This window comes from Pelophylax lessonae (genome assembly GCF_965119305.1).
Source record: "Pelophylax lessonae genome assembly, chromosome: 12".
NCBI classification, from domain to species: Eukaryota; Metazoa; Chordata; class Amphibia; order Anura; family Ranidae; genus Pelophylax; species Pelophylax lessonae.
The window spans coordinates 86,692,320-86,710,155 of NC_138779.1; the positions used below are offsets into that span (position 1 = coordinate 86,692,320).

At 41.8% G+C, this 17,836-nt stretch overlaps 1 protein-coding gene across 1 annotated transcript in view; it reads right to left on the minus strand.

Annotated features, from left to right (window-relative positions):
- The window catches only part of C1QTNF12 (C1q and TNF related 12), a 174,653-nt gene that overhangs the window by 79,248 nt on the left and 77,569 nt on the right, over nucleotides 1-17,836 (minus strand). Inside the window, exons 2-3 of the mRNA XM_082273556.1 lie at nucleotides 10,238-10,354; nucleotides 6,715-6,832 (exon numbers count right to left, since the gene is read on the minus strand). Of these exons, the coding sequence (XP_082129682.1) occupies nucleotides 6,715-6,832; nucleotides 10,238-10,354 (235 nt within the window). The remainder of the gene's footprint in view (nucleotides 1-6,714; nucleotides 6,833-10,237; nucleotides 10,355-17,836) is intronic.

Genomic DNA, 17,836 nt, shown 5'->3' on the forward strand with positions numbered 1-17,836 from the left:
GGATTTAGAAGATTACCATTCAGCCAAAGTTTTCAAATGGCAGATTAATCTTATGGAAGAAGAAGAAGTGGAGGACACAATAGAAGATGATCCAGATGAAGGAACATCTAAGAAGGTTGCTACACCTTTTGGTTTTAGAAATCCAGCAAAACAGAGAACGTTGGCACCGGAAGAATCAACTAAACCACAACCCTCCTCCAATCTTCCATATAAAGGTTACAAGCCATTAAGAGACACCTCTCAAAATAGAAAGGGAAAGAAGGCAAGAAAGAAAGAGAATCACAGAGAAGACTTTCGGCCCACTAAACAAGAAACACACAGAGGAGACTTTGGGAACCCACCCCGATCAGTAGAGAGACAACGGGAACGTTCGAGATCTAGATCTCCTAGACGGGTTAGGATGGACTATATGGGCAATTATCCGGATACACCTCAAACCCCTAGGTCTTATCCTCAAAACAACAATACGAGGTTTGAACCCCTAAGACACGAAGGATATGAAAATAGAGAAGATTTGAGGGCGGAACCCCAGTCTAGAACCCCCATTAACCCCAATAAGCGGAGTTTTTTAGGACAGGGCCCAAAGAAGAACAAAAGAAAAAGATAAAAAGAGGATGCAGAGGTGGTAAAAATAAAAAGAAGAATAATCAAGAAGAGATTGGCATATTCAACTTGAGTGGGGTGGCACTCACAGACAGCGAGAAACATACACTCAGCAAAGGTCTCAAATATGCCCCTAAACAATCTCTGAATAAATTCGAAACCTTTATAGACATTCAAAAATTTGTAAGAAAATTGAATGTAAAAAGACATTTCCTATCCAAAGCTGGTGAAAGGAATTATGTGTCGTATCAAACCAGTTCCACACAATCTACCAATCTGAGAAATGCTTCTCTTTTTAACCCGTCTGGTGCTCAGAGTAGCAATATCACAGTATTTAGAGACACTGTGCTGAATGAACTGGACAAAAAAGTGATACAACATAAACCTCAAACAGATTTAAGAAAGGGGATCAAGACTTTGTGTGACAACAAAGATCTTATCATCCGACCAGCGGACAAAGGGGGAGGAATAGTGCTGCTGAAGAAAGAAGACTACATAGAGGAAATGAACAACCTCTTAGCAGACACTAATACTTACGAAATTTTAAAAAGAGACCCCACCCACAGATATAAGAGGAAATTGGAAACTATTATTAAACAAGGTTTTGAAGATGGGATTTTAAATAAGAAAGAAAAGGAATTTTTAATACCTCTTTCTCCTAGATTGCCCATTATTTATTATCTCCCAAAAATTCACAAAAATTTAACGAAACCCCCCGGAAGACCCATCGTTAGTGGGATCGATTCCGTCACTTCTAAAATTGGGAAATATATAGACCACTTCTTGCAACCTTTGGTCCAAGAAACCCCAGCTTACCTAAAAGACACCACGCAGTGCATCCAAGAAATGAGACAATTGAATATAGAAGGAGATGTGTTACTCGTGACTGCTGATGTGGCGTCTTTATATACAATAATTCCGCATGAGATGGGATACGAAGCAGTAAGCACTTTCTTGGACACCCATCAAAACATATCAGTGGCACATAAACAGTTTATTTTAAACCTTTTAACCTTTGGCATGGAACATAATTACTTTTATTACAATCAACGGTTTTATCTCCAACGTACCGGAGTAGCGATGGGGGCCAAATTTGCCCCCAGTGTGGCGAATCTCTTCATGGCCTTGTGGGAGGATCGCAATATATTCTCCCACAGGCCCAGGGAGCTCGTTTTTTGGAGACGCTACATTGACGACGCAATTTTTATCTGGAAAGGGAGTAACCAATCACTAAAAGTTTTTATGGACCAGCTAAACTGCAATAGTTGGGGCATTAGATTCTCTTATGAATCTAGCCCCACAGCGGTCAATTTTTTAGATCTAGTAATTTTAAGACAAGGCTCGGGTTTTATTACTAAGACCTATTTTAAACCGACTGACAAAAACGGGTTCATTACCATGGACAGTTGCCACCATCCCAAGTGGCTTGGCTCAGTCCCGAAAGGGCAATTTAAGCGTATTAGACGCAACTGTACCAAGAAGTCGGATTTTATTGAACAAGCCAATGTTTTAAAAGAAAGATTTTTAGAAAAAGGTTATATGCCACAGATATTGGATCAAGAAATTGAATTGATGGGACAACAAACACAAGAAGACCTCATTTTGCCCAAATTGACTGATTCCACTCACCAAGCTCAGCCTAGATTTGAATATGCCTTCGTTACACAATTTTCTCAGAATTACAAATGGCTTAACCATGTCTTCAAAAAACATTGGAGCATCTTACAAGGAGACAAAATATTGGGGCCTTCTCTCCCCGATAATCCTAGTATGATCTATAGGAAAGCGAGGAATTTAAAGGATCTTATCGCCAATAATCCGATTGAAAAACCTATAACACCAAAATTTTTTCCAGACATGAAAGGCTTCTTCCCTTGTAGAAATTGTCAAATTTGTAGAGAAGCGAAAACCATACGGACTAAAAAGTTTTCATCTACCACTACCAAAAAAGAATATCAGATCAAGGAGTTTATCTCCTGCCACACTAAAGGGGTCATTTATCTCCTCCAATGTAGTTGCGGACTACAATACATTGGGAGGACTATACGCACCGCCAGTATCCGAATAGGGGAACACCTCTCCAACATAAGAAAAGGGTTCACTGGACATAGTGTATCTTTACACTATTCCAAGTGTCATCACAAAAATCCAAAAAACCTACAAATTATAGTGATAGAAAAATACACACCGCATTGGAGAGGTAGTAACCTGAAGAGATCCATTTCAAGAAGGGAAACCTTCTGGATCTATGAAATGAAGTGCTTTAGGCCCTGGGGACACAACATTGAATGGGACATTAATGCCCATATAAATAATAGTTAATTCCTTGCTCAATCTACATCCATTTTATTCATTTTATCTTTTTATATCCATTTTAATAAATAAATAAATTTTTACAATTTTATATTTAAACAGTATGAGCAATCAAATGAGTTTAGTATATATTTAATATGTTTTAATATATTTTAATATAACTATATTTATGATTGTTTTTATATATGAATCATTTATATTGCATTTAAATGGACTTTTACTAGTCCCATACTTATATTCCCCGTATTTCTGTTGTTAGCTTATATATTGAATTTATACATTAACACAGGAAGTCGGGCCAGTGTTCATTTCCGGAGTCCTTAAATTTTTAATTTGCACATTGATTTATTGAATATATCCATTATTGCCAAGATTGTTTTGTCCTCGTTCACTATAATAGAGATCGAAGTGTTTTGTAATGGATTTAGCAGTAGAATCATTTGTATAAGTTAGGACTTCCGCACATTCATTGCGGACACCGGAAGTGGTCACATGTCGGAGCTTCATAAGGACGGAGGTGGCGGCGCGCACGTCCCTCCTATCTCAGTAGAAGCCCGTTTGAGAGGAAACGCCGTCAGAGAGGAGGCGTGTCGCGCCGCCACGGACGTCCAGCACTGCTCGGTCTGCAGCCGAGTCAGGCAACCAGTCTGTATTGTCGCCACTGTTTTCCATATTGAATGTAAGTGCAACACTTGATATTCATTAAATTATCCCGGGGATATCACGCCATGGTCTGTATATGTTTTTTCTTACATCATGCCCATGTTTAACCTGGAGAGTCAGTAACGAGACGGATCATTAGAGAAAACAGCCACCGATCACTACAGATTGAAAAGGCATCACCTATGTATATTCCCTGCGCTGAGTTACCTGATTTTTGGTAAGAGGCCTATCCTGCATTTTCACAGGGTGGTGATTTTGATTCCTCCCTCCCAACAGCATCTAATGAATTTTGCTTTCCAATTCATTGCATTTGGTAAGGAGGATAGCGTGTTGGTGGTGGGATTTTTCACTATAGAGCACCGGCCATATACAGTGCACCTTTTCAACCTTCAACACTTGGAGCTCTTGTGGACTTTGGGAATGCACAACATTTTTAAGAGTTTTTTGCACCTATAAGTTTTGAGCTTATCCAAGGCACTCAGTGGGATTTTGGACTTTCAATCATTGATATCACATTGATCTCACTTCATCACTTTATGCAATTGTGCATTATTTGTATATTTGTTTATGCATCATATTGTTTTAGCGCACCTATTATTTACACATGTACTGTGACATACTGAAGCAGAGAATGGTCCCATCCTTTTGGAGACTGGGCCGCAAGGCAGTATTCCAACATGATAACGACCCCAAACACACCTCCAAGACGACCACTGCCTTGCTAAAGAAGCTGAGGGTAAAGGTGATGGACTGGCCAAGCATGTCTCCAGACATAAACCCTATTGAGCATCTGTGGGGCATCCTCAAATGGAAGGTCTCTAACATCCTCCAGCTCCATGATGTCTTCATGGAGGAGTGGAAGAGGACAGCAGTTGCAACCTGTGAAGCTCTGGTGAGCTCTATGCCCAAGGTGGTTAAGGCAGTGCTGGAAAATAATGGTGGCCACACAAAATATTGACACTTTGGGCCCAATTTAACATTGTTATACAAGCTGTACACTCACTACTTTACATTGTAGCAAAAGTGTAATTTCTTCAGTGTTGTCACATGAAAAGATATAATTAAATATTTACAAAAATGTGAGGGGTGTACTCACTTTTGTGAGCTACTGTATGCATACCTCCCAACTTTTTAAGGGTAACAAGGGACACATAATAGCAAAAGTTTGTAGGCATAAGACACAAACCCCTGCCATACCCACTTAACCACTTAAGCCCCGGAAGATTTTACCCCCTTCCTGACCAGGGCCTATTTTGCGATTCGGCACTGCGTGAATTTAACGGACAATTGCGCGGTTGTGCGACGCTGTACCCAAAGGAAATTGACGTCCTTTTTTTCCCACAAACAGAGCTTTCTTTTGGTGGTATTTTATCACCTGTGCGATTTTTTGATCATGCGCTATAAACAAAAAAAGAGCGACAATTTTGCAAAAATAACAATATTTTTCAAATTTTTTTATATGAAATTCCCCCAAAAAAATATGTAAAAATCAAATTTTTTTAACATTTTAGGCCAATTTGTTTTCTGCTACATATGTTTGGTAAAAAAAAATCACAAAAAGTGTATTTTGATTGGTTTGCGCAAAAGTTATTGCGTTTACTAACTAAGGAAAGATTTTTGTCATTTTTGCTGTTTTTTTTTTTAACGAGTAATGGCGGTGATCTGCGATTTTTTTTGAGGTACTGCGACATTGCGGCAGATAGATAGGACTCTTGACTGACATTTATGACACTTTTGGGGGTACCAGTGACATTACTAGAGTAATCAGTGCTATATATATGCACTGTTACTGTAAAAATGACACTGGAAGGGAAGGGGTTAACTTTATTGGAGAGGGAGGGGTTAAGTGTGTCCCTAGGGGCGTGTTTCTTACTGTGATTGGATGTGTCTTTGTGTGTAACAGCACAGATCAACGGTCCTACATAGCAGGACCGAGTGATCAGTGCTTTTACACAGGGGAGAGTGACAGGCGGCTTTGTTTACATTAGCCGCCTGCATTTCTCCCTCTCCACCCGACGATCGCGAGTGACCGGCCGGCTTCTTCGGGTACGAGCGGGGGTGGGAGCACGCCTCCGGCGGCGTGCGCTCGCCCCCTATTTCCTCCCAGGCTAGTGACGTACCAGTACGTCACTTTGCCTGGGAGGGGCTGACCGGCGGTCGGTAAGTGGTTAAAGGAGAATTATACAAAAAAAAAAATGATTAGTTAAAACCAGAAGTGTTTTTTTTTTTTTTTTTTTACACTACTCTTCCTTTATACTGGCTTTTGAAATTTGCAAAAGCAGCAATTCAGAAATCGGTTGAAAGGTTTAGCACTGGGAAACACTTTTTGAAAGAGAAAATTTGCATTTTTTTTTTATACAGCTAAACAGATCTGACCAAAATGAGGGACAAATAAGGAGGAAAGAGAGACAGAGAGACTTTGTTCCAATCAGGGACAGTCCCTCGAAATCAGGGACAGTTGGGGTGTGTATGCATATGCACACATATTTGTATATTCACTTATATATTGTTTCATTTTTGTATTTGGAGTGATATTTACTATGGCGCAGAGGTGGGATTGATGGTATATGGGAATTTAAAGTACAGATCCTGATAGCTATTTTATTTATGTATGTGCTATACCTGTGGGATCCTCTTGGAAGCTGGAAATCACTGTAGTAAGGCACAGCTACTACAGGTATCTCCACTAGCGCCCAGTCCTAGTCTAGAAACACATTGCATTTTCTAATTTTCGAAGTGTTCTCTGATTGGATGAGGTGGATACCATAATGTTTCCTACCCGCTTCTTCACCTCGTCCAATCAGAGAATGCTATGCATTCATTGAGAAAATGCAAAGTGTTCACTGAACGAAACCCAAAACCAGTGGAAATTACTGTAGTAGCAATGCCTATTACAGTGATTTGCAGCTTCAACATGAATCCCACAGGTATGGCACATATTCTACATGCTTACACGGGTCCAAGCTGGGGCAATGTAACTACTGTATGTAAACATTACCATAACTAAACTTCAGCTTTAATTCTGGGGTAAATAATATCCTTATTTAAAGAAGGGTTAATAGTTAATCGACTAGCTAAAAAGCACAAATATATAAGGTTTTAAAGACCACACTATGGCAAGACAGCTCTATTTACCTCTGAGCATTTGCTTAAACTCTTGCAACAATACTTCATGGGTGACCTCAGCCCCTGGCATTCCTGGAGGTCCAGGGGGGCCTTGTGGTCCAGGGGGGCCTGGTGGCCCAGAAAGTCTCTGATGAAGAAACACAATAAATTAATAGGTACGTATAGGTATACAGAACAGCCTGAGGACCTTTAAACATTAATCAATGAAATACAAACCCATTATTTATTACAGTCATTCTTGGGACATGTTTTTTATTTTTAAAGTAAATAACTTTAAAATTATGTAGGAACAAAGTGCGGATGTCACAATACATAGCAACAGTGCTACTTATCTAAACTGTAAACTAAACCACTGTATTGTAAACTAAAAAAATGTACCTTTTTAAAAAGCCATCCTTGGGCTCTAGGAAAGTAATTTTGCCTAAGCTAGAATCATGTAATGAGTCTGCTGCAGGCTAGAGGAAGTATTTCCTCAGTCTCCTCCCCTACATTGGTGAGCTTTATACATTGTAACTGTATAGCAAGTCACAAGCGAGGCTGAAGAAAGGAACTGATCTGTATAAGACGACCTGTGTACATAAAGCCAATAAAACTGCACAGGCAAAAAGAATTATATCACTCTGCCATCACTTGGCCAGCATCTCAGGCCAGAAAGTAGATCTTGACCCAGAATGAAGTCAAGGGAAGTACGGTGATTTCCCAGGGAGATTAAAATCACCAACAAATGTTTTCAAGGTAAGTGTATGCACTTAAAATAAAATATATATCTGATGTTAGATTTGCTTTAAGATTTACTATAGATTGGTTTAACAAAAAGTTTGATCAAGGTCATTGCAAGCCTTACTAATATGATTGATAGCACAACACTAAATTAAGCAGCAGTTCCAAGAAATAAATAAAATCAATGAGTAAATTACTAATTCTGTTCAGGACAACACCAGAAAGTCCAATCTATGTTTTATCAATGGCCTGAGTTTTATATATTTGTAGCACCCTCTAGTGTACAGTCTACTAGTGTGAGGAAAATGTATCTTAACTCACAGTAGCTGTGTGAGTCTGGTAATTGGTCGGAGTTACTGTAAATCAGGCTGGAGGGCTATACAGGTCAGGCCTCTGGTATCACTCCCTGGTTCTAGAAACTTCTGGATGTTTCTAGAAGCTAATGAGTAGAGGAGACGAGGCTATGATCTGCATATTTATGGGAATCTGGCCGTCCCCTAGGCAGGAGGCTTGGCAGGATGGCAGGGTCAGCCCATAAATAATGTGGAGCCTAGCCAGTAGAGTTGGTTGCTGTCCGGTGGAAGAGGGAGTGCTAAGGCTGTGTTGTGGAGTCTGGGAGGGACCTCAGGTCTGAGGGCCTTTGCCTCTAGGCTGGAGCTGAGGAAGGAAGGAAGAAGGACAGAGGAATCTCCACTAGCCTACGGTCTCTTCTAGGGGGACACCCTGGCTAGCATGGGAGGGACCTGGACAGCAGGAGGCCTGAACAGTAGTCTTCTCAAAAGCAGCAGGATTCCAGAGTCAGTGTGAGTACCTCTATATCCCTAGGGCCTAAAAGGGAGAAAGCTGCCAGCAAGCTAAACCCAATACCTTGTTCTGGGACACTTTATCAAGCAGCAAGGTGGGCTGGCATTTTTGAGAGAGGGGAGATAGTGCTCCTGTAAGTTTGGGACTTTGCAAAATTCCACTGGGGGACACGGAGCTCCTACAAGGGGAATTCCTATTGCCATTTTCAGAAGGACTGTCATTGTTCCAGAGGTAATACAGTCCAGGATTTGCCATTTTCAGTGTACAAAGTGAAGGAAGTTGGCAAGTTGGGCATCCCATACTCCCTTTTCCCCATCCAAGTTGTTTTCCCTAATAAAACAACAAAAACAAGCTCATGGACTGATTTCTGTCTCCGAATGAAAGTTGAAAAATGAATGTTGCCTGGCTGTGCAGAAATTGGGTGACCCAAAATTCAATGGCCCTCTAGGGGGTTGCGCTCATATGTACTGCTGACCCACATTGTTCTGAAGATTGTCAGTCCAGTCTCTGTCAGATTTTGTGTGAGTGTCAATAAGTCACCTCCAGCGAGTAGAATTGAAATAACTGTCCTACATATCCTCATGGTTCAGGAATAGGTGTTCCCAGGATATTCATTTTATTTTTAAAAGGGTGTTTTGAGGTAATGAGATAGTTAGGAGCACTATAGCTATGTCTTATTAAAAAACAACTGTCCTATTCAGGTAGGCTATACTCCCTTTTTAATTTTCTGTTTTGACTTAAATGTGTCTTTAACAGTTGTGCTACTATTCTCTCTTTTCTGTTGAGTTGGGGCATTTACCTTTATTATTATAGCCCTGATTGGCATATATATTTATGGCAGTTTTTACACAGTTACATTGATCCATCTTGAACCAATGTAGGTATGTATGTGCCATACCTGGTCAATCCCTTGGAAGCTGGAGGTCACTTTAGTAGCCTCTACTTCTACAGTGACTGCTCTTAGCTTCTGGGTTGCGTGCCGAACGGCTGCCATCCTGCTTACTGAACACAGGAGGTCATCCACTCAGGAGGAATGCCTTTCAGAGAACATTTTTGCATTTTCTCAATGAATGCAAAGTGTTCTATGATTGGATTAAGGGGAGATTGTTATGTCACAGCTAGGGCCGCTGATAAGGCAGTATAGCCAGCCCTCCCGTACAGGGCCCAGGCCCCATCAGTTCAAAATGGGGGCCCGACACCTGTTAAGCTGGAGGCCCAGCTGTACAGTCTTATTGCAGACACTGATCCTCTACAGTCTCCCCCTGCAGTGCTGCCAGCTTCTCCTCTTCCTTCCCCCTCCAGCTTCACTGCAGGGGGATTGGTTCTAGCACATGCACCCCTTCTGCCCCACTGTCTGACCCTTTTCCCTGCAGCACTGCCAGCTTCTCTTCTCTCCTATTGGCAGCTGCTGTAGGCACACAGGGGGATGCTTTAGGATGGTGAGCAGGGGACGGGACGGTAAATATGTCATTTACTGGCCCCTTCCTTTCCTGAATGAACACAGTGAGCAATCGCTATCAGTCACTCCTGTGTCCATTCATGACTTTACTATGCTCCTGTTTGTGAATGAGCAGGAAGCCTAGGAGTGCTTCCTATTCATTCATCTGTGTTGCTGAGCCTACAGTGACTGATAAATCTATGTCCTCGCTCACTTTTGGGAAAGGGAAGGGGGCCCTGTTAGGCTGTATGAGAGATCGTTTTGAATTAAGTAAGAAAATGCAAAGTGTTTTCTACACTGTGCCAGTGCCTAGGGAGCAATATCCCCTGTTCACTAAGCAGCAGGGCAGCTGCTCACGTTTCTAAGCATGGGACCCAGAAACTAGTGGGGATCACTGCAGTACTGGTGCCCACTACAGTGATTTCCAGCTTCCAGGGGGATCCAACAGATATGGTACATACATACTTATGCTGGTCCAAGGTGGACCAATGTAACTATGTAAAGACTGCCGTACCTAAACAGCTTTAAAGCCAGGCTGATGTCCGCAGGAGATAATATTAAGATACTTACAGAGTTCTTGTTACATTTACATTTCTTCTTCAAAGGCGTTCCATTATCAACTCGGTCTCTGAACTCGACCCATGTTGCCGCAGGATTTGGTTTTTCAGGACCTGGAGACTCAGGCAGCTGCATTGGAAAAGTAAGAGAATATTATCTGCAAATCCAATCGTTTCTAGAATATTAGCTACATTCATATACACAGATCAGTATGTTATAATGCCTACTGGAAGACCACCAATTCATTTTCTAGACTTTTAGGTGCAACACTGAGCTGCAAAAAAGGCAGGGGCTGGTTTATGTCACATGTGTCCTTTTGCAATAAAGAGCTCTTATTCTTAAACCTGAAGTAAAGAAACACTACCAATATTTGAACAATAGCAGTTAGACTGCACAAGAACTTATCTATCTCCCACAGTCTGACCAACAAACCTTTCATTAGTTTAAACATTTCTAAACCCAAAAACAGTAAATGATATATTACAATTTACCAATGCTTGTTTTGAAGTTCGGAGAAGCTAGCTGTATAGGCGGATAACATTGCTTGAGATTTCAGTTCAGTATACAATAAGTTAAAAGGATAATATATCTCTATCAGGATTACCAGGAATATTTCTGTACTTGCAAAAAATATTCTTAGCCTGAAAAAAATAAAACAAACACAGCCACCATATCTAAGGACTTGTGACAGAGCAAGATCCTTGTTTGCGGAAGGGTGAAGAGAGAGCTTTCTTTAGGGAGGTAAAACATGGCTCCAAAAGAGATACACACTTCCACCATGCATTTAGGGTGGCTTGCCACCACCTGCATTTTCTTAGCTGGCCGGTCTGCTAAACAATCATACACACACACACACACTTAAAATCTGTTCCCGTCCAAGGCAGATGCAATAGCTTCCACACACTAATCTGCGTGCATTCAAATTGTCCACTGCTGCAATTACAGAGGAATTTAATGGTGAATTTACAAACTGGCATACAAATACTAGTAATACTAGCAACAATCTCTCTGAAATTATAAATTCTTAGCTTAGCATAGAGAAAGACACTTTTTAGTTTTATATTTATTATCCCTAGGTGGGCGTTGCATGGAAAACTGTACAGAACTACTGACGATTTTCTATAAAATAAAAAGGGAGAAGACATGAAATAAACTCTAAAGTTTGGACAGTATAGTTTTATCACGTTGGTTGGAGCACACCAGGAAAATCCAGTAACCACCTTGTTTAGAACAACCTCTGGACGAATGACACTGTTCGTTTTCACACTACTACATTTATAGAAGTATTAATGTTGGATGGACTGATACTGTTGGCCAATCACCTTTGGAAGTGGTACCCCACCTAGTGTGAGGAGAGTTCCTGCCTCTTGAAGTGGGTGTAGGTTAAGGCCTACAGTATCCAGTTGGAGATTCAGTGAGATCTTCAGACTCCATCAGGTTCTAGGCAATCGCATTTGTCCAATAGGATGAACTAGAAACCTATCTTGTAATTTTACCATCCTACTTTTTATGTAATGGTACAGGACTAATAGGCTTCAATATATTACATTTTCATTTAGAGGTTTAGATATACTTTAAGTACCAAACCTGAGAAGTTAAGTCAAAGCTCATTTGGCTGTACTTCTCCTGTGGATAACAGGAGTGCAGTTCGTTCTGCACTCCTGTGACCCGTTTTCAGCAGACATCGAGCTGAAGCCCTCTGTCAGCTGACGTCACAGAGTCGGTGCAGGCTCGAGCAAGATCATGGCTATGTGGTCAGGATCTGCCCACATGCCAGCACCGGTACTCGGCTCAGCCTCTCAGCGAGCTGCCGAGAGCCTGAGCCAGCCGCTCCTGCCCCGTTCACAGCCCAGAGGTCCATTGTAAAAACTCTATACTAATTTCATCCAAATGGATTTGCAGGGTGCTGTTGCCACCTGCATTGGTCACTGTGTAGCCAGTTAGTGCTGGGGCCCAAATGCTTCTGGGCCCCTTAGCAAATGCATTGTCTTCTACTGTTATTGTCAAACCCTTAAGTGTGTCCTTTAATATTTTTTTAAACAATGGTGTTTATTTGTTGTGCACCCTTGTGATCACTTTCTAAGAGCATTTAGTAAATGAATAAGGGGTACAGACAAGGCTGTAATTAGAAATCCTGCGGCCCTAGGCACACCTAAATAATTATGCCCTTTTGTATAAGCTTGAATATTATGGCATGTATGGCAACAGCAGGATGTGCTATTGGAAGAAGAATGCAGTCTTATTTTTTTGCAGAGGTACTTTTTAACTGAACAGACCACCAAATAATAGAAAGTAGAGATGGTGTTATATATTGTAAAGAGCCTCCAGACTCCTCTAAATATCCCCTGCACCCCTTTACAGTATTTTTGCTGAATTTAGCTACATATGCCCAGAAGTGACGAGGCGAAAGATACAAAGTAAAGATAAAGGTTATAACAATTTTTAACTTTCGAGACTTGGTGCTGCCTCCTTTCACTCTGGTGTCCTAGGCACTGGTGTGCTGAGCCACTGTTTCTTGGTCATGTTAATGTTTTTATCCAAATTGACAAAATGTAATTGATTTAAAAAAGACAACGTCCAGTATTACTCTTGTCACATCAAACCAATGGCTGTATTGGCATTAGTCCCAGTGTAAGGTTTGGCCAGTTCACTCCAGCTCACATTGTGCTTTACTTACCCAGCTTTACCACCATCACTTTTCCTGCCATCCACAGCAAGAGTAATTTTACAATACTTTTAAAGTGGTGCAGGTGCCAGCATAGCCTAAAGCAGAGCTGCCTTTTTGTTTTTTCATTCTCTTTTTATACTACGGTCCACTGTAATTCTGTTGGATAAGAAAATTAAAGTATAAGGAAAGACAAAACAAATTTTTTATTATTTTGGATTAAGTTGAGAGGGAGTAGAACACCTGTCAGGTTTATGTTGCTACCACTGCCCCTGTTAGGAACAGTCTCTCTATTTGTCCTATTTACCATTATCACCAAAAGTGGAAGTAAAAGAAAATTCCAAATTTTGGATTGTCCCCAGAACAGTAATAGAAGGGAAATCTTGCAATGGGGACACTAGCTCTGGTGACCTGAAGGGACCCAAGATTTTGATTTCCTCTCACTTCCTGCTTTGGCTATTGGACAAGAAGTGAAGGGAAATCTCCCCTATGTGACACAGATGGCAAAAAACAAAACTGACAGGGGTTTTAGCTCTCCTCTACTCTATCCAAAAAGAAATAAAACAAGATTTTCCTATAGCTCCAGGCTCCTTCAGAAAAAAAAGCAGCACATACAAATACTGTAGATGCTGACTTTTAATATTAGGGCACTTACCTATCTATGAATCCAGCGGTTTCTTCACTCTAGCCGATTTTAAAATTGGCTCTCGTGTGCTGCCTCCGCCATCTCGGCTAAGGGAAACCGGCAGTGAAGCCTTGCAGCGTCACAGTCGGTTCTCTATTGTGCATGCGTGAAGTGCGCTGCGCTTTGTGAGTGGCCCAGTGACAAGTTGAATATTAAATATGAAGATCATATTGTTTGAAAAATATAATAATGTATACTATACTACTACTTATGCCAGTGGCCGCTGGTGAATAAAAATTTGGGGGGGGGGGGGTCGTCGGCAAAACCAACAACCCCCCCCCCCCCTGCGGAACGGATGGCTGGCCTGCAATCTACTCTACCACCCCCACCCTCCTTCCTCCCCCCTCCCAGGATGGATGGCTGGATGGATGGCTGGATGGCTATCTGGCATCTTACCTGCTCCTTCACCGAGCGCTGCTGTGTCTTCTCCTCGGCCGTATGTCCCCTCCCTCTTCCTGGCCAATGGCCAGTAAAATCACGTCTCTTTTTAGCCAATCAGGAAAAGGGTCTCACGACTCGCTTCCTGATTGGCTGGGAGATGAGTCAGTGTGATAATAGCGAATATTCATTTGATGTGCTCTGTGCCCCGAGCCCATCCTTTTCGGAAGCCTATTAGAGCCTCTGGCTCTAATCAGGTGGTGCATGTAGATTAGGGGGCCGGACGCATGGATGGGGGGTGGCGCCCTGCGCCCCTAATGGATGGGCCGCCCTCAACTAAAACTTTGTTCAGGATTTCTTCTGTATGCATAAAGGGACATTGTAAACTTACCATTGTAACTTTAAAACATAATTTGTAATGCATGTATTTTGCAGATTCCTTGGAATAAAATAGATGAACTAAAAGTGACGGTGGGGGATGTAGGAGGGTGCCGAACCTCCCGCCTGAGTTTGCCACGGCAAAGTGAGCCGGAAGTGGAAGTGGGTACCTGTCAAAACCAGGTACCCGCTCCCCCCTCCCCCTCTTTGGGTGGATCGCCGCTTTAAAACTTTTGCATGAGGTATCTTGTTATAGTATTTTATCTTTACATTTAGGGCTCGTGCAAATGGGCGCATTCGCCTGTACACCGTAGGTGCCCAGGAATTCTAGATGCTGCATACAGCCACCCACAGACATGAATGGGTAAAGGTAGCTGTATGCAGCTATGGGCCACTACTTACATAAAGAGCACAAACATAATGTTACTAAAGCACACTACCAGGACATCCCCAGCACCAAATTTGGCTATAGTGTTTATGTTGTAAGGGCGAATGCGACCATATGCATGAAGCCTTAAAGTATATCTATGGATAAACTATTTTCATTTTTTAAAAGAATATAAAATTGTTAACACCAATGTCTTTTTTAATTTGTTTGTTTTGGCTATGTCCCATTGAGGACATTGCCCTTTACTTTATATCCCGAAGACACAGCAAAAAAAATAACAAATCTTTTTGGGACATTGGAAAAATGTCCGTTCACGTTCTGATCTGGTGACAACCATAAGATTTTGTATTTCCCAATATGAAAGGTGAACAGCAATAAAAATCTAAGCTTCTAATCCTTCCCTACTCTGTCCAAAACTAGACAAAGGAAAACAAAAAGTGCTGTCACTGGCCAGCCTATAGCTGGCCATACATGGATCAAATTCAGCTGGTTCAGCAGGGACCGGCCAATTTTCAAACCATGTATGGGCACCCTGACTGAACAGAGGTCGATGTACCCATTATCTTCTGTACAACCCCCCTGTTTGATTTTAGCAGCTTGATTAGCGTTGTAGCCTATATCCTGCAGCACTGATTAGTGTATTCTGACAGCAGGTAAGTCTCTCCGCAGTCAGAATAGTTCAGCGAGGATTGTCCCATCCACAGTACATCAAAAGTGTGGATGGAGGAATCTGGTCAGTTTTTTTCATTCAACCTCCTGGCAGCTTTAACTTTGAGGCACGATACTAAAGTATAGATCTAGGGTTTACATACATTGCAATAGTAAGCTTAATGGGTCTATAACATAGTAGGCAAGAAAAGCTCCATAATTTGGTAATATAACACAAAAAAATGCAGTTTGAAAATAATGTTTTTGCTTTATTTGATTTTTTATTTCTTAGATTGAGTAAACAAAGAACCCTTTTGACAACCTGATGACGCCACTTCATTTTTGGACACAGGGTAAACAAGCAGCCAACAGAAAGACAGTTACGAATGCTTTTGTTATTGAACAATTACACTTACTGGAACTCACACCCGTTAAGGGCATGACATTTTTGCGCCAAAGGTGCCTAGAATGCCATTCACGCCCTAACGATCTGGCATAGAGCTTAGGTATAAACAGTCAATAGAAATGTCTGACCCGCTAGAGATGACATCACGCTGAGCCACGTCTCTAAATCAGCTGGTGATGGGTACAGTTTAACGAACAATATATTACATCTCTGCTGCTCAAGCACCTTTAAATCCTGCAATATGTATTCGTTCCTCCCCTTTCAGTTCTGCTCCCACTCCAGTAACCCCCTCTTATGCTCCTAAAAGGTAATCAGTCCCAGGGTTAGGCATCGGAGTCTGGCCTGGGAGAGGTTAAAGAGCTCGGCAGAGGCTCTCTATTACAGAAGTGTGCTTTCCCCATTAGCAAAATGAGGGTGTGGTAAGCTATGCGCCAGCCACACTTCAAACAGGATGTAATAAAACACAGCAATGAGAATAATAGCCATCGGGCAAGACCACTGTGCTTGTAAAAATGTCCATTTTATTTCTAATAATAAAGAAGTGAAAAGTGATTTCTTGTAGTGAGGCAAGGAACGACAGTCAGGCCAAGAATCAGCTTGTGCAATGAGCGTAATAAGGAAGGCAAACTAGACTGTAATTATAGCGGGCCGATAGAGTGCAACTGCTTCTAGGTCCTTAGGTCAGGATGCCCAATCACAATTTCTCCTTATTAAAAAGCTGTGCACTCATGTTAGATTCAGTATAGAATAGAGAATTTATATTCCCCTCATATTCCTCCTATATCTGTCGTTTGGGACTCTAATTTTCAATTTTACAAAATGTTGCTCAATTTTCTTACACATTAGCAGCTCGTTGGTCAAACAGGACAGTGAAAGTTTTTTGCCTGAGAACTGCCTCTATATGGATGTCCTCTAATGAAACCTGTTATATTAGACAGTCATTGACTTTTCCTTTTTAAAGCACAAGCTACTTGGCTGTCAAGCTAATGTCCCCTTGGTTTACATTTGTTGGGTCAGATAAGGACTTCTACTCTACTCTGCCTTCCAGGTCAGAAAAACTGAAGCATGTGGTCAGCAAAACAGTGAGGCAACTATTATTTTCAAAAGGAAGGTTAGCAATGCTGGCACACATATTTCTCTCATTAAATGTTTACTTTAGAGTGGAATAGCAACTTACACCTAGCTATCCCTAAAATTGCCCCCACCCCCCACACACACACTACCTATGCTAAATAAACAGTGTAAGAAAGATTTATATATGTACCTACTATCAGGCTGATCCAGTACTGTCAAGTGATCTGGCCCCCCTGTATCAGCCAGCACAGCTGCTTGGGAGAGGAGGGAGTGCCGTAAACCAGTGGTCATTTTGTTGACAAAAACATTTTTGTCATACTTTTTGTCGTTAACCCAGGTCAGTGACCAGGTCTGAACCTTGTATATCCCCCCACCTTGTGTCTTTATGCCCCAGGTTGGCATGGTGTCCACCATAGCATTTGCAGTGGCAAAGCAGAGTAGGACTGGCCAAAAGAGCGTTTACTTTGGCCAGCTTAAGCATGTATTGCAATATATGTGAACTAAAAATCCCTGTTTTTCATTGCATAGTTTGCTGGAAAGGGTGTATAGCAGTGTGCAGAGGTTTCATCTGGAATATGTAGTGGTAATATGTGGTCACACCCTTTTAGCACCTGATAGTTTAACTACCTCCCGCCTGTGATGTCAATCTGTGCACAGCAGTGATGCCAATCAATGCCCATCAGTGATGCCAATCCGTGCCCATTAGTGATGCAAGTCAGTGCTGCCCTTCAGTGCCCATCAGCGCCTGCTCATAAGTGTCACCTATCAGTACCCCTCAGTGCCGCCCATTAGTACTGCCTATCCGTACCGCCTATCATTGCCCATAGGTGCCGCCTATCAGTGCTCATCTGTGCCACCCATCAGTGCTCATCAGTGCTGCATATCAGTGTTGCCTATCAGTGCCCATCAGTGCTGCATATTAGTGTCTCTCCTCAGTGCCCTTCAGTGCCATCTCATCAGTTCAGCCTATTAGTGCCTATCAGTGCAGC